General features: G+C 52.3%; 1 protein-coding gene across 4 annotated transcripts in view; it reads right to left on the bottom strand.

Moving 5' to 3' along the window:
* The window catches only part of APBA2 (amyloid beta precursor protein binding family A member 2), a 195,980-nt gene that overhangs the window by 30,505 nt on the left and 139,154 nt on the right, over nucleotides 1-26,321 (bottom strand). For all 4 annotated transcript variants that reach the window (XM_058666541.1, XM_058666542.1, XM_004593146.2 and 1 more), the window contains 2 exons: nucleotides 4,612-4,692; nucleotides 3,715-3,751 (listed from right to left, as the gene is read on the bottom strand). In XM_058666541.1, the coding sequence (XP_058522524.1) occupies nucleotides 3,715-3,751; nucleotides 4,612-4,692 (118 nt within the window). The remainder of the gene's footprint in view (nucleotides 1-3,714; nucleotides 3,752-4,611; nucleotides 4,693-26,321) is intronic.

Raw genomic sequence — 26,321 nt, 5'->3', positions numbered from 1 at the left:
TCTCAGCCTTATCCAAGTGCTATTCACAGAGATCTTGAAAAACCTCTGTGAGCTGAATCAAAGATCGTGTTTTAAAGCAGGTCCAGTCCTTCCTCATGCTGACTGCATGGAGGACTGAAAAACCGCAGTCTTGCTTACAAAACAGAAGAAAAGCTATGCTGTTTTTCCTGTTCCTCCTGGTCACATGGCTGCTGCTTGCTCCTGTCTCTGTGCTGTCAACATCCTAGCCCCCTGCAGGCTCAGAAAGCCCCCATTCCCTTCACAGAAGGGACAGAGGAGGGTGTGTGTGGTACCTTAAACTCAGCAATCTTAGCTGGACACGCATGCCTACCCCATGCTCGATTAAAAGCAAACCAAGCTGCAGGGCCTAAGTACGCTGTGCATCAACCCAACCACCCAACCAGGTAACTTCATCATAAAGACAAGGAAGCTGCACAGCGCAGGCCCGGGCGCAGGTTGGGGCCCTAGAATCCCCTTTCTCCCACGTGGCCACCATGCAGGTGTGGGAGGCGACAGAGTACAGGCAGGGAGGGTGTCGGCGACCAGGGGCCGGGAGCTGGGGGTGTAGCGACAGGCTGTGCGACATTCTTAGGAGCTGTGACTGCTAGGCTGGCAGGTGCACCAAGTGAGAACAGAACACCATCAAGGGGTCTCTGGTCCTTAAACCACAGCAGCTGTGCCCCACTGCTTGGGACCAGCCCCAGACTTTAGGTTTTTAATAAGCAGGCATCTAACTCTGTAGAAAAATGACTTTTGCAAATACAGCCAGCCTCCACATCTGCTGGAGCCACATCCTCAGACTGAATGAGCGTGAGCCGAGGCCTCACCCTCCCTGGGCCCTGCCCCGCCACAGCAGCACCTGCTGCCTGCCGTGACAACACTGGTTGCCGAGCTGTCAGACTGGAAACACCCAGAGCATAGCGAGTGCCGGCCGACTCTGCCCATCCTCCCTATCAAGGGCAGCAGCACATGAGACCTGCCGGGGGACAGGAGCTTACACGACCAGGGGCCTGGGCCGGCCCGCATCAGCCAGGGAACCTCAGAGGACTTTTCCCTCAGCAGTCTCATCTGTAAAAGGGGGGGAAGGACCCACCCCTTACGTGGCCAACCAGGAGGTATAAACTGACACACAGCACAGGGACCAGAACTCCAAGAACCAGCAATGCTGATGACAACACCACTTCGTTCCTGCTGCTTTTTGCTGCTCACAGCTAGGGTCCACACAGCTAGTCTCCACGGAACCCTGTCGGATCCATGCAGAAGTGTGCCACGCCCACCAGAAGGCCGTACACGTTCCTTACTGTCACGTCTCCCTGGCTTCCCTTCCAGGGATGCGCTGAGTCACAACTGTCCCCATTGCAGGAGTCCAGAGCTCTGACACCCCACCCCTCCTGCCCAGGGGTGATAACAGAGTCTTTTAGTAGGAGCTACCTTCACCAAAAGCCCAACAAAGCTCACCAAGCTTGGCTTTCCTAGTGTAGAAGGGAAGATAACACAGCTGGCTCAGACTTGGCCCCTCATTCCTACCGAGAACAGGATGCAATGGCTGGAGCCAGACAGACAGGGTGTAACCATGAGGTGACCAGTCTGAGCCTGGCACCAAGAGAAGCAGAAATGCTGACCCCGCCAGTGGAGCGAAGGCATTGCTGGAACAGCTCCTGCTTCCACATCCTCAATGGCCTGCCCGCTCAAGCTCAAGTTCTGATGCATTCCTACCTGACACGGTGTTCTCATGCGGGGCTGGTTTTGCTAAGTTTGACTATGGGTCCAGGAAGGCCTCGCCAGCTATGGCTTCTCCACCAATAAGGGCTGTTCATTTGCTTACAATCTGTGTATTTCTAACCACCAGAGGGCGGCTCACATTGGTGTGAGCTAGCCACAGTGGGTCTTTCCCAGTCTGAATGGGTCAGAGGTACCAGCTATGTTTAGATGTTCCCAATTCCAGACGGCATGGTCAATGTAGCCTTCCTAAGGGGTAGAAGTGACAGCTGGGTTGCCCATGGCGTCCACCTGCCCTCTCTCCTTCCTTGCTGCTCCCCTGTAAGGATGGGAGCCTGGCCCATGAGCCAGCGCAGGTGTGTGCTGGTCACCTTCCCAGGGAGCTGTGGCTCCCTGAGGCATGTACTGCCTGTTGATGAGGCCTGCATCATTGGAGCAGCGAGTCTGGCACCTCCCATCCTGGCTCTGACTGCGGAGGAAAATGGTATTCAAATACCCTGCCTATGAGATGCTGCCCTCACTAAGACTTCACTGCAGGAGCCGTGGGGGCTGTGTTCTCTCTCTGCCAGCCCTCAGGTCCTGAAAATCAGGCCTGCCCAGTTCGGCTGGGATCATCTCCACCTGCTGTGTCCTGAGAAAAACCAGCTTGGAGCCAGACTGAGCTGGCAACAGCATATCTAAAGCCACGTGCAGATGGCTGGCAAGACCCACTGAGAATGAGTTCTCCTGGGTCAGAATGCAGTAAAGTCTATTCAAGGTGCGTAACACTGGTCCTGACGGCTTTAACATGATTTGCATCCAATCTGGGCAACTTTGAGCCAGCTCCAACAGTCACAATTGGGTCTCTCTGAGCCTGCTCCAATTGATTCTGCCTGGGTCAGATCTGTCCCTATAAGGGGATTTTTGGAGATTTCAGTTCTTTCTTAAATAAGAAAAGCAGATGGGGCAGACATTTAGCCTGGAAGTAAGATACCTGCATTCCACAGAGAAGTGCCTGGTCCAATGCCCAGCTCTAACTCTCCAGCTTCATGCTAACACAGACCCAGAAAGGGAGCAGGTGATGGCTCAAGCAGTGGGCTCTTGTCACCCAAAGGGGAGTGAGTCCTGGGTTAGAGTCCCCACTCCTGGCCTGGTCCGGCCCAGCCCAGTCCGGCTCAGTCCGGCCCGGCCCGGCCCAGCCCAGCCCAGCCCAGCTGAGACAGTCATCTGGAAAGGTAATGAGCAGATGGGAGCTCTCTGTCTCTCTGTCTCACTTAGCCTCTCGTTCTTCAAGGAAAACAAAACTCTTAGAACTAAAAAACAGAGCAGAAAAGGTTTATAGCCATGTATTTCTGGAGACTCATTTGCCTTGCTCCCATACATATTCATAAGAATTAGCTGCCTACTTATTGAAAGAATTCATAACACTTACATTGTTTATGGTGACACATTAGCAGGGGCAAGAAGGTTCCTGCTAGCAGCGACTCATTCTGACGGTGTAGCACTAGCAGCACCCTGAGGGGGGCGCCTTAGGGACCCGGGCTGCACTCCCCGCAGGTGGCATGGGGCCCGCTCCATCCAAAATCAAGCAGCTGTGCTCCTTACCCAACAAAGGGGGCCAGGATGCTGGTTAGTCATGGGATGTTGACATGCTCTATGCACTTCCTCAAAAAAGGACAGGAATATAAAGGGAAAGAAGGTTCTAGAAAAGGACAGCAACCTCAATGTGGAGGTTACCACATGACCCCGACCTAGAGTGGTGGATCGTAATTAGACACCCAGCCATCTGTATCTGTTGAATGCATTCAGCCACGGTATTGCCCCCTATACCAAAGCAGGCAGGTGGGCTGGGTCTTCACTCCCTACCACACAGAGCTCCACAGGGCTCCAACAGCCCACCTTGCTGGAACGTATGCTTCTGATAACATTCTGCTGTGAAAACTGCAAATAAAACACCACGCATCTGGAAGCAACATGCCAATGCTCCCCTGAGAAATGAAATCCAAAGTCGCTTACCGGCCACAAAACTTGGAAACGACGCCACTTTCTTGGTCTGTTAGGAAAAAGCACAACACATAAGGGGCTCATGAGATCTAGGCTCCAACAGGCTCAGACGTGCACCCTCATGACAGGAGCCTAAGCCACAGGGATCGGGGCCCAAGACATCAGCTCTGCACCACCTGTCAGGCTCATGCTCTGGAGGTGCAGAAGAGCCCACCATGTAAAACTTAGGGACCCCCACCTCCGCAAGTCAACATGCAGACCCAACAGCACACTGGTTCTCTGCCCATGGGTGTGAGAATCGCCTGGGTGTGCCTTGAAAAGCAAGATAAAGACAAGACGCCACACCAAGGCTGTCTGTGAGTGCCTCGACCATGAGAGGAAGTCTCAACTAGGAGGGGGAGTCACCTGCTCAACCTCACGTTCGTGATCTTCACCGCAGCCAGAGGAGTTTACACAACATTTGTTTTAGAAAATATGGCAACCAGAATGACTGTTGTCCCCAAGCGGACGTGGAGCAATGTCTGGAAACATTTTTCATTGTCTCATAGGTGGAGGGGGTGGGGACCACTATGGCATCTAGTGGGCAGGGGTTGGGAATTTTTTTTAATACCCTAGAGTGCACAGGACAGTCTGCCCAAAATGAAAGAAAATTGATCTGTTCTGAAATGCCAGTGGTGTCACCAATGAGAAAACCAGTTTAGAACAATGATTTCTCCAAACACACAGTATGAATAAGCCCTGAACACACCAGGGTGTGGTGGTCAGCTGCCAAGAAAGACCCTTCTCTCCCTGCCAGGTCAGCATGCCCTGTGGATGCCCTGAACCCCTGGGAGAGGCACTGCGTGGGAAGAGAACTGGGCAGCCCCCTCTTTAGGGCCACCCAGGACCGTCACCCATTGGGAGACTTACCTCCGGGATGTTGTTATTATCAACAGGTCCATTGAGATCGGAGCGCTGTTGCTTCCGCGGCTGCTCTAAACCGTTGCATACCTGCAAACCGGAAGTCAAAGGCTGTGGCTTTAGATGTCAGAGAAACATACCAAGACAAAAACCTATATGCAAAGTGACATAGTATGTAACATAGATGTGTTTGAAATGCAGATATACTCATGCATAATGTTTAATTAAAGTGATATGTGTTCACATGAATGCCTTTTAACTACTAAGAGTCCTTAATCATTTAAAAAACACATTTCCCACCAAATTCATTTTTGAGCAAGCAGTTGAGTGGCCTTAAGTATATTCATATTGGGCAACTCTTATCACCAGCCCTCTCCTGGAAGTTTTATGCTGCAAAATGAGAACTACAGGTCAGGTACAGTGGCTCAGTGACGAAATCCTCTCCTTGCACATGTCAGGATCCCAGGTGGATGCCAGTTTATATCCTGGCTGCTCCACTTCCTGTCCAGCTCCCTGTTCATGACCTGGAAAACAGTAGAGGACGGCCCAAAACCTTGGAACTTTGCACCCACATGGGAGACCCGGAAGAAGATCTTGGCTCCTGGCTTTGGGTCAGCTCAGCTCTAGCCATTGTGGCCATTTGAGAGTGAACTAGTGGATTGAAGATATTTCTGTTTCTCCTTCTCTCTGCAAATCTGCCTTTCCAATAAAAAAGAAATTAATTAAAAAATTATAACTGGGCCTGGTACAGTAGCATAGTGGCTAATGTCCTTGGCTTGCATGTGCTGGGATCCCATATCGGTTCTGGTTCCAATCCTAGCAGCACCACTTCCCATCCAGCTGCCTGCTTATGGCCCAGAAAAGTGGTCAAGGATGGCCCAAAGCCTTGGGACCCTGTACCCGCATGGAAGACCCGGAAGAAGCTCCTGGCTCCTGACTTCGGATTGGCTCAACTCTGGCCTTTGCAGCCACCTGGGGAGTAAATCAGCAGATAGATCTTCCTTTCTGTCTCTCCTCCTCCCTGCATATCTGACTTCCCAATTAAAAAAAATTTTTTTAATTAGAACTACATACCCGTTTGCAGCCAGACCTGGTAAGCCCCATTCTACTCTCCATCTATGAACTGGACTACTCCTGGAACCTCCACTAAGGGGCACCAGACAGTATGCATCCCTCCGTGCCTGACACGTCATTCTACACCTCTCTGGGTTCCTCCACACTGCAGCACACCTGGGCACATCCTTCCTTTATCAGGCTCTGGAATGCGTGGAAAGACCTCATCTGCTTATGCTGGTGTGGCTGGTGGGCACTGGGGCTGGCTGCCCCCCCCGGAACACTGCACTTATGCTACTATGCACACGGGCACACATGTGACCTGCTTGGGGCCTGACTTCACTCCCAGACACGCAATGACTGCATCACACAATTAAAGCAGGTTTTCTGTTTTTGGGAAAATGCCATCCCATGCTCCACAGAAGTTATTCCACTGCTCAAGGCTTCAAATCCTACTTTTCACAAACCTAGATCCACAGACAACAGGTCATCATTGCTGCCAACAACGAGATTCCCCAAGGACACAGCCGAACGTCTCCTATCCCAGGGTACATATCCTCTGATTCTTGTGCCATCTGGAAGACAGCAGGCAGAGCCACAGCCATGAAGTCACTGCCCAGCTCCAAAGGGAAGCTGGCATGTTAAATCAAGGTCCAGAACAACCTGGAATTAGATGCTCAAACGGTAACAACACCATGCCGCTGGTGGTGATGTCGATACTGAGCTGCATGCAGACAGTGTTGGGGGCTGAACCACACGGAACACCCCGCACGTGCCCTACTGTGCTGTCACTCCCTTGTGGGGTGGAAGCCTGAAACACCTGCACATATCCTTTTGCCTGTCTGAGGTCTCTGGTCCAGGAGGACACCAACCCACAGACCCCGCCACAGCGGGCGCTGGGCAGTCAGTACCCCCTTCTGCAGAGCCTACGCTGGTCCGGGGTCCCCTGTGCTGGGGCAGACTCCCTCCCTCTACACACTCCAGGCCTGCACTTCCTGCTGAGGCCCAGGAGCACCAGGATGAGGCTCTCAGGGTGCAGCTGGACAGACTCCACGCCACAGTCGCCTCTGGTGCATGTCTGACTGCGGACACCTTTGAGCACATGCGGACCTGCTTATATCCGTATCCACCTCTGCCACAGGGCTCTGCTGGGCACACTTTAACCTTCACAGTCAGTCTGAACTTTTCCATGTTTTACTCTCTTGCTGGTTAGATAAATGCCCTAGACATACACAGGGACCTGCCTGTGGGGGCTGCACCTCCTCAAAGCCCCCAGGGAGCTGGAGGGGTCCTGGTCATCTCCAAGCACCCCCTAGAGATGCACCCCCCCCCGATAGAAGAAACCAGGTCACCCATCACCCACACCAGTCCCACCTACAACCCCCACCTGGGGTGAAGGGATCTGATTTTTTCAGGATGGAGGAGGGATTCAGAAGGCAGCAGGTATCACATCAATGTGTGTGTGTGTGGAGGGAGTGACAGGTAGCTGCATCCCCATGGGGTGGGTGGGGCTTGCCAGCTAGTCATGGCATCTCTGTGTAACTCGAGGTCAGGGTAATACTTGGCCAAGGGAGACAGGCCATTGGCATTCCCGCATCCTACCCACAGGTCATCTTGCTGTGTGGCCACGGCACAGGTGTCCTTGTATGCCAAGCATCTCCCTGGGCACCAGCCGCCCTCTGCCCCAGCAGGTGTTGTTTATCGCCATGACAACCACAATTCACAATAAACAGGTGGGTTGTTTTCCAGAGAGGTGTCGGGGTGGGCTCATCACACCCCTCCCGGGAGAACCCATTGGGTGCTCTCATTCTCATCGAGGGGCCAGGTGGGTAGGCAGCCTAGCAGCCTGGGCAAGCTTGTCAAATGCACATGGTTCAAGGCCCAAGGACTCTCCGGTGTAGTAGACAAGGATGCCATTAGAATCCTGCTGTGCCTTAGGGACACCAGCCAGCGTGACCTCCAAGGGGGAAGCAGGGTCCCCCAAGCCCTCCCTGAGTACCTATGGGCGGGCATTCTCAGTGTAATCAGTCACCCACCAGCTCAGGTAAAGCAGGTGAAGAAGAATATGCCCCCCCACGCACACACATCCTGCCGTGCCTTCTGAGGACAGGAAATGAGCATGTGGCATGGCACAGCCTGGACCCGACATGCCAGGACCCGGGGACAGCTGCTCAGAGCAGAGATAAATGCCTGTAATAAAAATATACTAATGCAAATAAATCATTCTAATAAATAGCTCGGCCCCAGCTGGCGAAATGAGAGCTGGCATTTTTTAAAGTGTCAATTCTGATTCTGTCTGCTTGATTAAACTGGAAACACGGCAATACAACCCGCAGGGCTTTGGATGAAGTCACAGCTCCCTCGCATACACCCTCCGCCGTCCGGCTCTCCCCACCTGTCACAAACATGCCTGCGAATGACAGGCTGAGGGGTTAACTCGGGACTGGGGACTTTTTGAAATCCTTGCCTCTGTCCCCTGGCACACGTATGGCTCAAGAATAAAACCCACAATTTAGGTTGCTCCTGTGATATTTGTCTTGAAGAGACTGTGAGCTCAGATTAAGCATTTATTCTTATAATAGTGGCTCCCAGGGGGTGATCATATCTTCGCAAAGCAGATCCTTGGCTTAAAAGTACCACGTCAAGACGCATGAGGGAGGCCAGCCAGTTTGTCTTTGAGACTCTCCAGGAAGGTTCAGATATTTCATAGACTGAACACACACCAAACTTGTCAATCTAAAACACGTTTTTGTTGTGGTAAAATGCATAGGCCATTTTCTACCCTCTTAACCATTCAACGTGCACGGTGCATTGTTGTAAGTACTTTCATGAGGCTGTGCCCCCACTTCCCACCAGCTGTCTCTGAACTCTTTTCACCTTGCCAAATCCAAACTCCCGAGCCACCTGACATGCACATGGAACTGGGCATCCTGTGTTGCTACAGGCTAAATCTGGCACCTGAGCTGGGGACCCACGGCTACTGTCATCACTCGGGCCGGCCTCCATTCTCTGTGCCCAGCCTGCTGGGGTTTCCTCCAAGCCTGGCTTGGATTGCCCGGGCACACCTTCTGCTTTATCCATCACTGTCTTTTTGGAACACAGGGGAGGGTAGGCAGTGGTGGGAACGCCAGGCCTGGCATCACAGAGCACAATCATATCTCCCTAAACTCAGTTCTGCGTTTCAATCTTCATCAAGCATTGTCCAAAGCAGGGCCCACACTGGGCCCTGAGCAAGGTGCCTGGGCACCTGGAGTTCAGGACAGGAAATCACAGGTAACAACAGCCCCCAATATGAAATGTTTCACAATCCAGAGTGAAGGAAGCACTGAGGCTCCTGCAGCCTCAGGCCCTCTCAGATGAGCACAAGTGTAATCAGTGCACATGCGCTGGGATGCCACAGCCATCAGGAGCTGGACCACCCCGAGTCCAAGCCAGCCAGCTGTGAACCAACCATCCAGCTGTCAGAAAGTTACTTTTCTTTTCAGAGCTTCCAATGCTGGTTGGGATGTCAAATATTACACCACTATGGAAAGCATGCACAGTTCCTGAGAAAGTAAATGTGCAATGACCACAAGACCCAGAAATTCTACTTCTAGTTCCACACCCTTGGGGCAGAGGCCAAGCATCTGCACACAAACTCCTTCAAGCATGTTTCCAGAACCTCGGTTTCCATGGTCAAAGGCACAAAACAGGGGCCACTACTGTGCTGCAGTGGGTTGAGCCCCCACCTCTGATGCTGGCATTCCACAGGGGAGCCTGTTTGAGTCCTGGCTGCTCCACTTTCCGTCTAGTTCCCGGCTCATGAGTCTGGGGAAAAGAGGGAAGCTGGATCATGTGCTCAAGCACCGTGTGGGAGACCCAGATGAGGGCACAAGTGGCAAGCTATGCAGAACCAACCCTCCTGCAATTGACAGATGGCTGGCAGGTGGCTGAAGACAGCACCTGGCTGTACACATCAGTCAACCACACCTTGTGGACCAACTGGCCACGCCGGGTCCTTCTGTGGGGAGGGTGGAGGGTTCCACCACTTGGATCTGAGGAACTAGCAAGCACCTTATTTGGTGCTGTTGATGAGGAAACTCCCACAACCTTTCCTGAAACAGTTGCCTGGTGTCCTACATAGCTGCTCCTGCTACAGGTTCCACTCTTTCGCTGCAAACATTTGCAGCTTTTCCACTTGGCTCTGGGCAAAGCTGGGAACCATGTGCAACCAGGGTTTGATGATGGATAAGTCACCACTGGGCATTATTTAGGGTTCAAGTCCGCAGAACTCCCTGGAGGACCCTCAACAATTCGTATTGTCCCTTCTACCCCCAGCTAGCACTCATCCCGAAGCCCTGCACGCACCTTCTGAGATAACTAGCTTGACAACTGACAAGGAAAGAAAGTGCCCCAGTCAAAAAGCAATTAAATGGCCACTACGAAGTCAATATTAGACTATGGTTCCCAGGGGGGCGTGGCCCATGTTCATCTTCCACAAGGCCATGTAGGCTACCCTGGGCAGCGCAAAATTGCTCTTAAAAGATCCTGGCTCTCCTAAAGGCCATACCCTGATGTACAGTCAGTGAGATCAGCCCCCAGCTGCGACAACTCAGTGCAGAATCAGGGAAGCTGCCCGAGGCTGCAGATTCTAACCCAAAGTCCCGATGCCCAATCTGGAACTCAAGTGTCCACAGACAACATGTAAAGGAGACATCAATGATCCAGGGAGCTGCCACTGAATTCACCTGCTCAACTTGTGTGGCTGCTTCTACATTGCACAGTAGGTTTCCTTAAATGTCTGGAAAGAGGAAGGAGCAGAACTAGCTGTACTTTTAATGGCGCCTTGAAAAAAAAAAATTTGTTTGAAAGTCAAAGCTGCAGGGTGCAGGGACAGAGAGAAAGAGCAAATCTTTCATTTATTAGTTCATTGTCCAGATGGCCACGGCAGCAGGATGAAGCCAGGAGCTCTCTTAGGTCTTCCTCATGGGTGGCACAGGCCTAAGCACTTGGGTCATCTTCTGTTGCTTTTCCCTGGCCATTAGCAGGGAGCTGGATCAATACCAGAGCAGCGGGGATACAAACTGAAGGCCGATGAGATATGAGTATCTCAGCCAGTGGTTTTACCGGCTACACCACAACGCTGGCACCTACGGTATCTTTTAAAATACACACAGTGGAGTTTGACCTTGGTGGTTCGGGTGCCAGCAGCCCTCCACAGTGGTAGCGACACACTTGTGGAGAGTACCTGAGCCAGGCTGGACCCAATGCCCAGGACTCGGCCCATGGGCACTGTCACCACACGGTGACCAAGTCCTGGCCGCTCAGAGGCTCAAGACAGAGATTTCTCCCCCCCATGGTGAGTGCACCATGAAGAAATCCTGGGATGGGATTAAGACTTCTAGCCCCACCCTGCAACTACCACCTTGTGGCAGCAGGAAACCAGGGGATGCGAGTTCGACCTTGGTGGATTGGGTGACAGCAGCCCTCTACAGTGGTGGCGACCCGCTTGTGGAGAGTATCTGAGCCAGGTCGGACCCAATGCCCATGACTCGAGCCATGGGCACTGTTGTCACATGGTGACCGAGTCTTGGCTGCTGGAAGGCCAGTGTGCCCTTAGGTACCAAGCTCTGCCTGCTGGCCACCTAGGGGCAAGCTCTAGGGTTTTTAGGATATGTAATTGCTGCCTAGGGATATCCAGGGATAAGGCTAGTGTGAATGTAGGTGAGGGATGAATTCTGTGTGATTCCTAGCAATGGGGTCACAGAACTTGCTTATAAGCCTAGGGACTGAGATTTGAGGGTTTGGAGAGGGGAGTCCATAAGTTCTATTTGAGCCAGACTGATTCACCAATCCACATGGGCATCCTATTAGCATAGAGAATCACTGATTGCCACACACCAGTCCACACCAAACCTATGGATGGGGGTTTGTCTGGCAGGGCTAGGTACCAGTACACGACTGAGTGGTGGAATAAGGGATAGGGTCATACTTGGCAGGGTCAGGACACTAACCAGAATGCAAGAGAACCAGATCCAGGGGTAATTTCTCTGGGGGAGTGTGGGCCAAACCCTGTGGAAATACAAGTCCCACTGATTAGCACACGAGCTGGGGTGGTGATGAGCTGAGATAGGTGTGACCATGGAACCTGCCATCACTTACAGGTAAAGAATCAACAACAGTCTGGGCAGGTCAAGGCAGCAGCACCAAAATGTGCATCCTAAAATAGGATGTGGGGTGGGCCGAGCTGCAACTGGAAGGGGGCGGACTGGGCCAAGCAAACCCCAACTCACAAGGAAGAACAGAAATCCTGATGGAGCACAGGTCATGCCAAGCTAGGCTCTTGTACCAACTTGTCTGCATGAGCCAGGGATACTAGGCCACAGCATTGAAAGCAAAGGCCAAGACAGGTGAGGGACTACGCCAACGTGGGTCAGAGCAACCACTGGCACGAGTGCAGGATCTATGCTTGGGAACAGACCCGATTGGGGAGCTAAGAAGACACCCTAACTGGGTTGGGGTTCCCCCTGGTGAGTGTGGGGGCCAGATTGGGGGCTGCATTCTGGTCTGGTCATGGCTGCAATCTCCCTTGGCACAAGTGCGAACTGGAGCTGGGCACACCTAACCAGGCTAGACTCCAGCACCATCTGGTGCTCTGAAGGATCAGGGTAGATATAGGATGAACTAGCTAGGTCTCTGCCCCACTGAGCCCTGTGTGAGCCAGGGCTAGGTATGGACGAGCCTTAGCTGGGATGAAACATCCAACAGTAAGAACTGGAATGGGTTGAAAGCCAGTCAGGAAAGGACACTGTTCCTGTTAGGACAGGAGGTGGATTAAGTAGGGTTGGCCCATGGATGCGCCAATATGCGATATGGACCCACTAGTACGGGAGAGGTTCTAATGGAAGAGCCGGGGCAACTCCTCTGGCAGGACACAGTCCCTGCAGGTGAGTGCAAGAACCATGATAGGGAGCGGCCCAGACCAGGTCAGGGAAAGGTACCCACTGGCATACATTTGGCACAGGTCAGGGGCAGACCAGGCTGAACCCATTCACATCACCTGCTGGCAAATCTGAGCACAAGAACAGAGTGAGGGTCAGGCCAGGTATGGTTGCAACACATACCAGTGCACATTATGGCTGGGATTAGATGCCTGGCAGGCTGGGCTAGGCTACAACTCTCACCAGTGTGAGCTGGAATTAGGGCTGGGCTGGGCTGGGCCAGGCTACAATACCCACTGACAAATGCCAAGGCGAGGTGGGCCGTACCAGACTGGGCCGCAGCACCAGAACAGCACATGTGAGAACCAGGAAGGGAGGGGGCAAAGACGGTAGGCAGAATGTGGAGGGCTCCCGTGCTGGACAGCCACTACCACTGGAGAGCATGAGCTGGGATGGAGGCAGACCAGAACAGTCAGGGCTCATGTGGACTAGATCAGGGAAGCCAGACTGGGCTTATTACTCCTACTGGTACAAGCATAAATTAGAGTGGGTGAGGGCTGGTTGGGCTGTGCCGCAGCATCAGCTGGCAGAGGCTGGCACTGGGGACTAATTCTGTCAAGTTACTCCAGAACCACCTGGAGAGTGCATAATCCAGAAGTTGGAGTGGCCTAGGAGGGAGAGAGTGGGCACCTCCCTCTTGGGTTACCACTCCCACTGGAGAGCATGAAAACCAGGACAGGGGCAGGGGTGGCTAGACAGAAAGGCACCCAGCAGTATGTGTGTGTGGGCTGGATAATAGGGCAAGTTGGGTTGAACTAGGCTTCAATGCCCATTGACATGTACAAGAGCTAAATGGGATGTGAGACAGAACAAGTCTGCAGTACATACTGGCAAGCATGGGAACCAGGGTAAGCGGCAGGTCTGGTGGGAGTTATGGGGAGTTGCCCCAACTAGGCTGCAGCTCCCACTGGTTTGCGTGAGGGCCAAGTATGAAGTGGACAGGATCGGGCTGGACTACAACACCCATTGGTTTGTGTGGAAGACAGGGCTGGAAACAGAACTGACCCAGCAATTGCAACCACCAGCATGTGCATGAGCTGACTGGGGCGACGGACTGTGCCGGACCCTGTACTGGCAAGCGCACACAAGAATCAGGTCTGGGATCACCTCAGACAAAGTTTCTCTGGGGATCCCTCCAACTGAACTGCTGATCTCAGAACCCCAACCATGAAGAGACTATGTCAGCCAATGGATTCTGAAGAGATTTCATTGTATTTGGAGCGGCGAGATTGGCAGCAATTCAGAACTGTTGAACTACCAAAACTGCATGAGCATGACCCTCGGAGCATGTCCCTTGTCGGGGACCTGGGATGTGTGGGAGTCTGGGTGGGGCTTTTCCCTTTATCTCCCCCCTTTTCCCCGGATAAAGGAAAAAAAATATTAGCTTGAAACAATGGTATTACCCACTTTTCTGTAGCTCTTGACCCTTTGTGCCCTAATCAGCTATGTAAAGATTACCAAAATAAGAATTTTTAAAAAAATAAAAAGTAAAAAATAAAATACACACAGTGCCTGATTTACCCTGTTGAACTTTCGATGGTTCAGTTTAGGATTTTTCAGCTTTATGATGACACAGAATCCAGGCACATTCCATGGAAGCTGTACTACTCTGGACTTGGTCTGCTCTGGGCTAGCTCTGTGCAGTGCCATCCTCTCAGGACAGCAGCAGTGAACACAACTCCCAGTCAGCCTCAGGGTCACCAGGGTACAGCCCTTCACTACAGGGCTCGGTGCTGCCATCCAGGAAGTGCAGCAGGTTAGGTTCACCTGGTGCATTTCAACCAATAACATTTATGAGGATGTAACTCCTTCATAAGCCGAGATTTGTGTATACAAAAAAGCTGATGGGAAACATGCAATGTGAAAAACCGATGCACAAACTGGAATTTGTTTTGACACCAACACATACATATAACTTTTAATTCTCTCTGCAACAACTGTTTCAAGTGCCTCCACAAAGATGGCTTTGTTTGCTGTATTAAGCAGGAGTTCACACCAGCCCAACCTGGTTTATCTGATTCAGACTGGCTCAAGGCAGTGAATGGGCTATTTTTCTCATTGTGGTAAATACATATCATATGAAAGTGCCACTGATGTGGCTTCCAAGTGCCTTGCTGCGCTGAGGACATCATCACTCATGTCAGCCATCATCACCCCCATCCCCAGAGCTGCTCCATCTCATTCCCAAACTGCTCATTCCTCAAACGCTAACACATCCCCAGGCCCCAGCCACCACTATTCCGTGTCTTGTCTCTTTAAACATGACTACTCCAGGTGCCTTCTCCTCACCCCATGAATAGCACACAGACACGTGTCCTTCTGGGACCATCTTGGATCACTCAGCCTATCCTCACAGTTCATCGCTGTGGTGGCAGGTGTCAGAATGTCCTTAAGGCTGGAGAATATCCCATTGTGTGTAAAAAGCCTTGTCTTTTGCACAGCATAGAAAACATTTTCCAGAAAAGCCTGAAAAAAAAAAAAAAAACCACCAAAGTTCTCCAAATGCATGTCAAAATGACTGAATTGCTTGGGTTAAAACATTCTATTTCATTCTTCTTGGAGCTTCAAAGAAGTTGAGATTAAACATTAATGAGACAGCAAGCAAGAGGAACCATGGGCAGTAGCAATTTCTCTTGGTGACATTTGTCATAATCTTCAAAGTCAATGCATTAGGGCAGCAAGGGAAGCCCTGGCTTGCCCTGATTGTGGCTTTTGGAGTGCACAGCTCAGTTACGCCCAGATTAACATCACTGCCTCTAAAGTAGCTGGTTTGCCCCCTGTCCTGTACTTGGGGACCAGCGAATAAGTGAAATGGATGAACCAACACAGCAAGGCTGGATCAACACAAGCAAGAGCTTCTTATTTTCAACAGCTTACCAAGAAAGCAGGAAGGAGTCACGGGAGCCCCCAGTGCACCTGTATGACCTGGCTTGGGTGGGTGTGCAAAATTCACCTCTATTAGCCTGAGAAAGGCACTAGCTAGGTGACTCGGTCTTGGAGAGCACCTGGAGTGAAGGCCAACTGGCTCCAAGAGCTGCTTTGAAGGGAAGCAGGGGACCCAAAGTCTGGGTGGGGTTGCGTTGCATCAGAAATCAAGTGGGCAGAGATGTTCTAGAGGCCAAAGACTCAGAGGCCACTTACAAGTATGTGGGCCAAAGGAGAGGTGAGTGATTAAGGGAATGAAGTGCATGGGTAATTCCTCCCCTACGAACATGTCCCTTCTCCCCAGACCTCTCCCCTAGCTACCCTCCTGGAGTACCACCCATCCTGCTCAGAGTCCAGGCCAAGTTTACTGACCCCTCCAGTCTGGCTGCAGCTGATGCAGGCCAGGCTGGCCACCCACAGGACACCCCTGATGCGTCAGCACCAAGGACAGCGCCTGGCTAGCCTGAGTAAGATCCCTCTTACAGAGGGAACTGGACACAGGCCCGAAGCACATGTCAGCTGAAGTTGGAGCAGAACCAGCTCCAGACTCCCCTTAACAGCAACAGTGTGGCCTTGGATGGTTTTGTAGGGAGAGACTTGCTTCCCTGGGAAGGCAGGCTGTGGCATCAGTGGACAAACCCGGATGCAGCAGCTTTTCAGAGACCACTGTCAGCCATGGAGACACTGTTGCATCCCACACTGTGTCCATTCTCCATCTGCCTGCACTGTTCCCTGGCACTGCCTGGCTCTAGGAGGGCCCCTTATTTCCTCAGTCCTGCTTTTTTCCCCTTGTTTATAACTGATCCACATTGGCTACCATCTGCTGGTGGGTGGTGAGAGACCCTATGAAAGCCGCATTCCTAGAGAGCACATCCTGTGTGCGCTAGGCATCTCTGGATCTCATGTTCAGCCATGCAGGCTTTTTTCCTGAACAGAAGACATTTCTAAAAATCCCTGGACTTGTCTGGAAGTGTCACAAGCTTATTGATTTTGCCAGCTTCTGGCACACATGAGGCACTGGACAAGGCGTCACAGAGGCCCAAGTTGGGAGACACAGCACTCCCAGAAGTGGGGAGCAGCAGATACATGGAGCCCCTGCTCTGGTTCCCCACAACCTTCCCTGGACTCCACCCCTGCAAACAAGTACCACACCCAGCTTCTACCCATGCAGGTCCCTAGAGATGCTGCCCAGCTCTCCATTCCACTCAGGTAGGTGATCCTCTGCCCTCCCAAACCTCCAGAGGTGCCCAGGCTTCCCCGGAACTCTGACGGCCACAGCTGACAGGGATTTTCCTGCCAGCGCTCGGCTGCCTTCGGGCTTTCTGTCATTCCTGCCCCTCAGCTCTCCCCTGGTTCTTCCCCCACACCCTCGAGGTGTCTCTTCTCTGTTCCCTCCCCTTCAGGCTCTCAGCCCAGATCTCCTATCATGCCCACATTCTGCCTGGGTGGTGGAGGGGGTGGTTCCTGACCCCATCACAATGGGCGTTCTTCTCAAAGATCGCCTCAAAGTCCCAGAGCCTCCAGCTTGTCACCCACTCTAGAACCTGCCTTCAAACCGGAACTTAAAAGAATGGGTGTGTGCCTCACCTGATCCCTCAGCCTGCCTGGACAGCTCTCTGCATCTGGCAGGAGGCTCAATAATGACACTTTTGCCCATGGCAGGTGTTCATTTTCCTGAGGTAGGAGGGAGGCAATGCCGAGTCTGGAAGCTCAGTGCCATTTGCAGTGGCCCAGGAGCAGGGGTCGGCTCTGAAGGAGGCGGGTTATGGCTGGAAACCAGGGTGAAGACACCCAAGTGTGACAGGGGCCTGGCCAGCACTCAGAGCTGCAGACAGGACCAGCTTGCCTGCCTGGGAGGAGGCCTGTGCAGGATTCTTGGTTAACTCTCCATGAGAAACTCGGTGTGAGCAAACTGTGACAGTCCTTGGACTGTCTCCCTGTCCCCCAGAGACTCCGAGGGCACCCACAAGGAGGAGGCAGGCTCTGAGAGAGAAGAGAGGATGGGGAGGACACCTTGGAGGATGTCCCTGCCCCAGCTCCAGTGTGGCCCTGTCCAGTCCTGCTCTTCCTCTCTCCTGGCTCACCGGCAAGGGACAGAGCCATCATGTTGCACTCCTGTGTCTCCAGCCCTGCCCAGCACGGGCTTTACCCAAACTGCCTCTCTCAGAACTGAAGACGACTCCTGTGGACTTAAAAGATTGCCACCACCATCATCACGGCATGCATCTCACACACCCCCTGCTAAGGTCCCTCCAGTCACACTGCCTGTCCCATGGAGACAGTGCAGGTGCTGGTGGCCCACAAAGCAAGCAGTAAAGCCAGGGGCAGCGGCAGCAAACCGCAGGCCAGGCACCTCCCTGTGTCACCACCACACTGGGCTCTGTCTCCATGGCCTGGAGGAGGGGCAGGAGCTCTCTAGATTCCTGTGGGTGGAACATTTTACATCATCTTCCCAGACAACAAAATGGTTTTAGAAACCTTAGCTTTAGGTCTGGCGTGGTGGCCTAGCAGCTAAAGCCTCGCCTTGAACACGCTGGGATCTCATATGGGAGCTGGTTCTAATCCCAGCAGTCCCACTTCCCATCCCACTCCCAATCCCACTCCCAGTCCCTGCTTGTGGCCTGGAAAACCTCTCTAGCACCAGCATCGCTCCCACAAGCCCCTCCTCACAGCAAAGTGACAGATAGCTGTGAGGGCCACGTGGCCCCAGGCCCTTACCATGCCTCACTTGTACTGCTGCATTAAGCTGGCTATGAAGTACTAAGTTGTCTTTTTTCTATTGCCAGAGGGCTGCTTCCACAAAGCATCACCTGGGCCAGTGATAACAAAGAAATCACGAAAGCCCCCAATAAGCAAAACACGCACCTTGCTTGCTATCCCAAAGGGTGGAACAGCTGCACACAGCTACCACATAAACCAGACACCTTCCATTATATGACTCTGGAGGTCCTGCCCACAGATGCCCCAAACATGCAAACTCCCAAGGTCCAAAGGGATACGTCTCTAAAGGGATGGTGTTGTGGGTAAGGTTCCCATCTGTGACGCCAGCATCCCATGTGGGCACTGATTCCTGTTTCCAGCTACTCCACTTCTGAGCTAGCTCTCAGCTCACAGCCTAGGAAAAGCAGCAAAGGAAGGCTTAAGTCCTAGGCCCCTGCCACCTGTGTGAGAGTCTTGGATGAAGTTCCTGGCTCCTAGTTCAACCTGGCCAACCCTGGCTATTGAAATCACTTGGGGAGTAAACCAGAGGATCGATCGATCTCTCTCCCTCCCTCTTACAATCAATCGATCTTTTTGGAAGGAAGGATGAATTTCAGGCCCAGGGCAGGCCTCTGGGGAGTCCTAAACCCTAACTCTCAACAGATGCCATAGGGACAGGTGAGGTGGGGAAGTTCTCCAACACTGTCAGTACAGCCCTTGCCATGTCCACCTGTCCATACAGCCTACCCTCCCACAGCACATGTCTTAACAGGAACCACATGAGTGGGCCTGTAGCAAGTATTGAGCAGCAAGTACCAATAGCAAACTGCTGACCTTTTCCATGGGCTTTGGGGACAGCTTGGGAGGGCCATAAAGCTTATCTCTGGGCCATGAGACCAGCACCACTGGCTGGCCAGCAGGGGCCCTCCCTCCACTCTGAGGAGGCACTGGCTGGATGGCAGGGGACCACCAAGGATGGTATGGGAATGCTCATTCCAGCAGATCACTCAATATGAGCCTGGATGGACCATACCATGTAATCTTTCATTGCTATGTGTTTATATATATATATATATTTGGAGCCCTCACGGAGCCATGATTTGTCAGCACTTAAAGCTGTGACAATCACACAGACTGGAGCCTTGAGGTCCAGCACCACTGCACAGCTGCCTCTAATTCCAAGGAAATGACAACAGAGTAAAAAAGGGGACGATGACTCAGCAGGGACACGAGCAGCCAGCTCACAAGCGTGCTATGCAAATGGGACAACCCTTCTAGAAGTCCTTCAGGGCTGCCCACTGCAGAGACTATTGGCTTGAGCTTTGGTGCAATGCAGTCTGTTTGGCCCTGATAAGCTGTGGAACCAAGAGAACCTCAGCCCATGTGTGTCTCCACTGCCTCACGTGTAACATGGAAATAACCCCAGGTCCTACCCTCTTGACTTGTTCAAAGAGTTACTAAGATCAGGCTACAAATCCTTGGCATAGTGCTGTAGTCTACATCGACAACACTGTCCCCCAAGGACTGCCCACAAATGACCAAACCAGCAACGTCAAACCACCGGAGGCCAAGGCCCTGACGGTGACAGGAATGGCCAGTTTCCTACACACCAGCACCCTGATGGACACTCAATCATCTTGGAGCACAGCCATACAGGGAGTGATCTTGGGAGGTCACATGTCCCAGCCTTCTGCTCCCTCCTGCCTTCCTCATAAGCCCTGCACGAAGGGAAACAGACCCTGGTGTTTAGAGGGCATGGGTGACCCTGCCCCAGCAGAGCCGGGGTCTCTGCCACACTGAACATGTGTTCGATCCCCACCCAAGCATGTGCAGTGAGGTGACTCACCCGCAGGGAGACAGCTTTCTGGCCGTTCCCCAAATGCAGCTGCCAATCACACAATCCATCTCACTCGCAGGTGCTCCGTCCTGAGTTGCTGTGAGTGCTGACTGAGGGCAGACATGTGAGCACCCTGTCATTTTTTTTTGTCAACTAGTTTGATGGGTGTTAAAGATGTCTTATGTTACATGTTTCTCATGGTGACTGATGACAGAGTATTTCTTCATGTTAAAATGCCAACTTAGAAGCACGCACCATCCCCCAACCCTTAACCACAAGACTGTTAATTTCGTGGACTTTCAGCTCCTCCCGCCATGCTTTGCAAAAATCATTCATCATCGTGATTCCCAGTAACGGGGTCATGAAACTTTCAGGCAAGCCTGCAGACTGACACCTGATGGTTTGGAAGGGAGTGTCCACAAGATCTACTTCGGTCAGACTGATTTAGCAGCCCAATTAGCAATCTTGAGATGGGCTGTTAGCATAGAGAATCACTGATTGCCACACACCAGTCCACACCAAACCTATGGATGGGGGCCTGTCTGGCAGGGCTAGGTACTAGGTATCAATACCTGACTGGGTTGTTGAATAGTGGACTGGTCACACTTGGCAGGTCAAGACACTAACCAGAATGCAAGAGAACTCGGTCCGGGGGTAGACTCTGGGGGAAGTGTGGGCCAAACCCTGTGGAAATACAAGTCCCGCTGATTAGCACACAAGCTGGGGTGGTGATGGACTGATCTAGGTGTGACCATGGAACCTGCCATCAGTTGCAGGTAAAGAACCAACAACAGTCTGGGCAGGTCAAGGCAGCAGCATCCGAATGTGCATCCTAAAATAGGATGTGGGGTGGGCCGAGCTGCAACTGGAAGGGAGCAGACTGGGTAGGGCCAAGCAAACCTCAACTCACAAGGAAGAACAGAACTCATGATGGAGCACAGGTCATGCCAAGCTAGGCTCTTGTACCAACTTGTCTGCATGAGCAGGGATACTAGGCCACAGCATTGAAGGCAAAGGCCAAGACAAGTGAAGGTCTTAGCCAATTGGGTCAGAGTAACCACTGGCACGAGCGTAATCTAGGGCTGGGAATAGACTCAGTTGGGGAGCTGTGAGAGTACACCCTAACTGGGTTGGGGTTTCCACAGGAGAGTGCAGAGGCCAGAGTGCGGTTGCATTCTGGTCTGGATATGGTTGCAATCTCCCTTGGCACAAGTATGAACTGGAGCTGGGCACACCTAACCAGGCTAGACTCCAGCACCATCTGGTGCTCTGGAGAATCTGGATAGATATAGGATGGACTAGGCTAGGTCTCTGTCCCTACTGAGCCATGTGTGAGTAGTGTCTGGGTATGGACAAGCCTTGGCTGCGCTAAAATGCCCAACAGTAAGAATTGGAATGGATTGAAGGCCAGAAAGGAGGGCTGGCCCATGGAACCACCAGTACAAGCAATATCTGGCATAGGGAGAGATTCTGATGGAGGAGCTTAGGAAACTCCTCTGTCGGGACACAATCCCTACAGGTGAGTGCAAGAACCACGATAGGGAGCAACTCAGACCAGGCCAGAGGAAGATACCCACTGGCATACATTTGGCAGAGGTGGGGAGCAGACCGAGGCTGAACTCATTCACAACAGCCGCTGGTGAATCTGAACACCAGATCAGAGTGTGGGTGGGGCCAGGTATGCTTGTGACACAAACCAGTACACATTACAAAATGCCAAGGTGGGGTGAGCCGTACCAGATGTGGTTGCAGCACCAGAACAGTATACGTGAGAACCGGAGGTGGGGAAACCAATAGGGGGAATGTGAGCTCCCCTGCTGGACAACTACTCCCACTGGAGAGCGTGATTTGGGATGGGGGCAGACCAGACCAGGCAGGGCTACAACACATGTGGGCCTCATGTGGACTAGATCAGGAAAGGGCTCGGCTGGGCTGACTCTTCCAACTGGTGCAAGCATGGAGTGGGTGAGGGCTGGTTGGGCTGTGCCACAGCATCAGCTGGCAGAGGCTGGCACTAGGGGCTAATTCCGTCAAGTTACTACTCCAGAACCACCTGGAGAGTACATAATCCAGAAGTTGGAGTGGCCTAGGAGGGAGAGAGTGGGCACCTCCCTCTTGGGTTACCACTCCCACTGGAGAGCATGAAAACCAGGACAGGGGCAGGGGTGGCTAGACAGAAAGGCACCCAGCAGTATGTGTGTGTGGGCTGGATAATAGGGCAAGTTGGGTTGAACTAGGCTTCAATGCCCATTGACATGTACAAGAGCTAAATGGGATGTGAGACAGAACAAGTCTGCAGTACATACTGGCAAGCATGGGAACCAGGGTAAGCGGCAGGTCTGGTGGGATTTATGGGGAGTTGCCCCAACTAGGCTGAAGCTCCCACTGGTTTGCGTGAGGGCCAAGTATGAAGTGGAAAGGATCGGGCTGGACTACAACACCCATTGGTTTGTGTGGAAGACAGGGCTGGAAACAGAACTGACCCAGCAATTGCAACCACTAGCATAGGCATGAGCTGACTGGGGCGACGGACTGTGCTGGACCCTGTACTGGCAAGTGCACACAAGAATCAGGTCTGGGATCACCTCCGATGAAGTTTCTCTGGGGATCCCTCCAACTGAACTGCTGATCTCAGAACCCCAACCATGAACAGACTATGTCAGCCAATGGATTATGAAGAGATTTCTTTGTGCTTGGAGCGGCGAGATTGGCAGCAGTTCAGAACTGTTGAACTATCAAAACTGCATGAGCATGACCCTTGAAGCACACCTTGCATCAGGGACCTGGGATGTGTGGGAGTCTGGGTGGGACTTTTCCCTTTGTTTCTCCCCTGACCCCAGATAAAGGAAAAAAAATATTAGCTTGAAACAATGGTATTACCCACTTTTCTGTAGCCCTTGACCCTTTGTACCCTAAGCAACTAAGTAAAATTTTTTTGAAAAAAATCATTCATCATCAAACAGATGTGCACATTTAACCAGGTCTCCACACAGCCTGTAATGTCATCTCACACCACAGATGTTACCTTAGCACTTTCCAGAGTGGCCTCAGATACAGGTCAGCGAACCCCCTCTCCCTGTCTCTGGATGTACCACCTGGTGGGTTCACTAACTCAGAACTCACAGCCAACAGCACTAACGCATGCCTGAATGCAGCTTACCTAACGTGTATTTTCTTCACTAGGTGTATGCCCCCCCTCTTCCATTTGGCAACAAGAGTCTTCAGCACTACCCTTAGGGGCAGTTTCATCACCATTGCCACCACCCACAACAACAACTAAGTCAACAAAGCACAGCGCGGCAAACCCAAGGCTGCCAACAGACCATGAGAAGCTCACCAGATGAGAGCCGAGCCACGAGGGCTGACGGGCTCAGCCTCTGCATGATCTCATCTTCCTGTCCCTGCCCACATCCAGAGACGACCGTGACAGGGCCAGAGGACTGATTTCAGGGGTCCAGGTAGACTGTGGCAAGTTCACAAACAGGGACCCCGAGAGCAACGAGCACCGGAGAGGGCTCTGGAAGAGAATGTTCGGGGGACTTCTGAGCTGGGGCTCCCCACACTTGTACTTTGTTTCTTTAATAATAAGAGAACTCTCTAACACGGAATTCTCGGTGCCAAACGGCAAAATGCTTCTGTTCATCTGTTTGTCTCTTCCCATTTTCCTTCCATTAAAAAACACGTGTCATTTTGGAAAACGTTTGTTGTAATTTTTACCAAAAATATCCATGAAGGTATTCTTTGTTCCCCATCTCATTTTCCCATGATATTAAGATTTTTAAGATATATTTATTTTTATTGAAAAGGCAGATTTACAGAGAGAAAAGATCTTCCACCTTTCAGTTCACTCTCTAAACGACCACAACAGCCAGCTGAGCCGATTTGAAGCCAGGAGCCTGGAGCCTCCTCCAGGTCTCCCATGTGAGCGCAGGGTCCAAAGGCTTTGGGCCGTCCTCGACTGCTTTCCCAGGCCATGGGGGTGGGAGCAGCTGGATGGGAAGTGGAGCAGCTGGAACACAAATGGCACCCACAGCGATCTCGGAGCATGCAGGGTAAGGATGAGCCAATCGAGCATCCACACCAGGTGCCGTTTTAGGAATCCAACCTCCTCTAGCTCTCACATCGTTCCCTTGCCTGTAGACATTGTGGTCTCATCAGAATCTGAGCTAGGAGATCCACCTTTTTTTTCAAAAGGCCCCACATCCACACCCCTGGCACAGGAGGGTTGCAGAGCCCACGCATGTCCTGTGCCACCATTTGGAACAATGCATTTTCATATTGGTCAGACTAAGAGCAATGCCCTCCTTGAGTTTACGCACCAAGTCTTAGAAGAAGGAACCATCCAATTAAATCCCTTGCACTGTGGCCATCTTGTGTGGCAGAGCAAATTAAGCTACGGGTTGTGATAGCAACATCACATATTGGTGCACCAGTCCTGGCTGTTGCCAATGCAACTCCCTGCTAATGCCCTAGGAAAGCAGCAGAGGATGGCTCAAGCACTTGAGGCCCTGCAACCCACACGGAAGGCCAGGACAGCTCCTGGCTCCTGACTTAAGCGGGGCCATGGCAACCACTTAGCAAGCCAACCAACCAATAAAAGATTTCTTTCTCCTCTCTCACACTCTCTTTTTCTTCCTCCTTCTCTCTGTAGCTCTGCCTTTCATGAGACAGACAAAAAAAAAAAGACAAAAATTCAACACAGCAATCGCTGGGAAACAGCTCACGCCGACGGTCAGCCCTGGAATCTAACCTCAGAGTCATCATACAAAAAGGAGGAGACACTGTTTACACAAGGACAACCGTGCCAGCTGCACGTACAAGAGAAATACCTAACCCTGCAGGCCCAGGGCCGAGGTTTGTCCAAGCAAACACATTAGATGGCACATGGCCCAAAAGGGGCCGTAAAAGCCAGGAAACAATAATCATGAAAACTATATGGCCATCTGGAAAAAAATGCTTCTAATCTATGAGAAGGCAAAGGCTGACTGACAAAACCAACACTGTGCTTATGCTGGATGCTGGAGTGTGGACGGGAACTCAGCATCACAGAAGCGGCAGTGCACCTGTAAGGCTGGTGGGCGTGGCAGAGAACACTGTGCTGCACACTCCCACCCCTAATCTTAGTGCGCTGTTCTCACTCGTGCAGTGACTGAAGACACACCACCCTGCATGCTCACAAACACCCGTGACTACATGCGCCAAGCCGTAAGCTGAGCAGAAGTGGAGACACGGATGCCGGCAGTTCACCCCCCACAGAAGTCTTCTAAGCACCGCTCCTCCCCGTGAGCGTGGCATCCTGCTGGCGGGCCAACTTGGAGTCCTGAGGTTCCTCAGCAACACTCCCCACTGGACCCGATGCTGCCGGGTTGGGGGCCACACTTGCCAAGTGACAGTTAAGCTCACAGGTGGCTGACATCACCCTTTCTTCCTCCAGAATCTACCACAGTCTCCACTGGGAGAGGTGGCCTCACAGCCTGGTGGCTCCCCATGCACCTGCTTGAGGCCAAACCTACACCATCTCCCAGCGCGGTCTGGAAGTCCCCCCAGGGAGTAAGAGGATTGCTTTTGGGAACCCAGGCTGTGATCACCAATACAGCACCCATCATGTTCCCAGTGCCCGTACTTCACCAAGGACTAGCTCTCAGCATGATCTCCATCCCCACTAATTCTCTCCCTGGTCAAATGTCCCAGCATCCCTCTTAGGAAGGGGATTCCAGGGCCTGCTGGATGTGGAGACCCTGCCCGCAGGGACCAGGTCTGGTGGGGTCCTCAGAGAGGCACACAGGCTACCCACCAGCTCTGAGCTGGGCACTGCTGCATCCTGTACTTGTTGGAATTCATCTGGGAGTGAATGAAAACAGAAAGCTGCAGTCATCAGCCGGCTGCAGCCAGGCCCTCCAGTGTGAGCCTGCTGCACATGCTCTGCTTCTAGACAGAGGCTGCCTGTCTTTCCAGGCTCTGCATCCTCTTGGGGGGAGCACTCCTCCTGGGACCCCTTGATCCACCCTCAGTGCTCAGCACATCCCGACCTTCACCTGCCCTTTTAACAGACACCACCACGCCCTCCCTCCTGCAACGTCATTCCCTTGAAGGTCATGGCAGCAAAAGCAGTAGAACATCAGGTCTGACTCCAAAGATAAACTTCTCCAAACTTGCCAGGGATGCCCCATGTTACAATCAGATGTGGTCAGTCACGTGCCAGTTCCTGTGCTGCTGTCGCTGCT

Source organism: Ochotona princeps, chromosome 6 (assembly GCF_030435755.1).
Source record: "Ochotona princeps isolate mOchPri1 chromosome 6, mOchPri1.hap1, whole genome shotgun sequence".
Taxonomy (NCBI): Eukaryota; Metazoa; Chordata; class Mammalia; order Lagomorpha; family Ochotonidae; genus Ochotona; species Ochotona princeps.
This window is presented reverse-complemented; position numbering and strand designations above follow the sequence as displayed.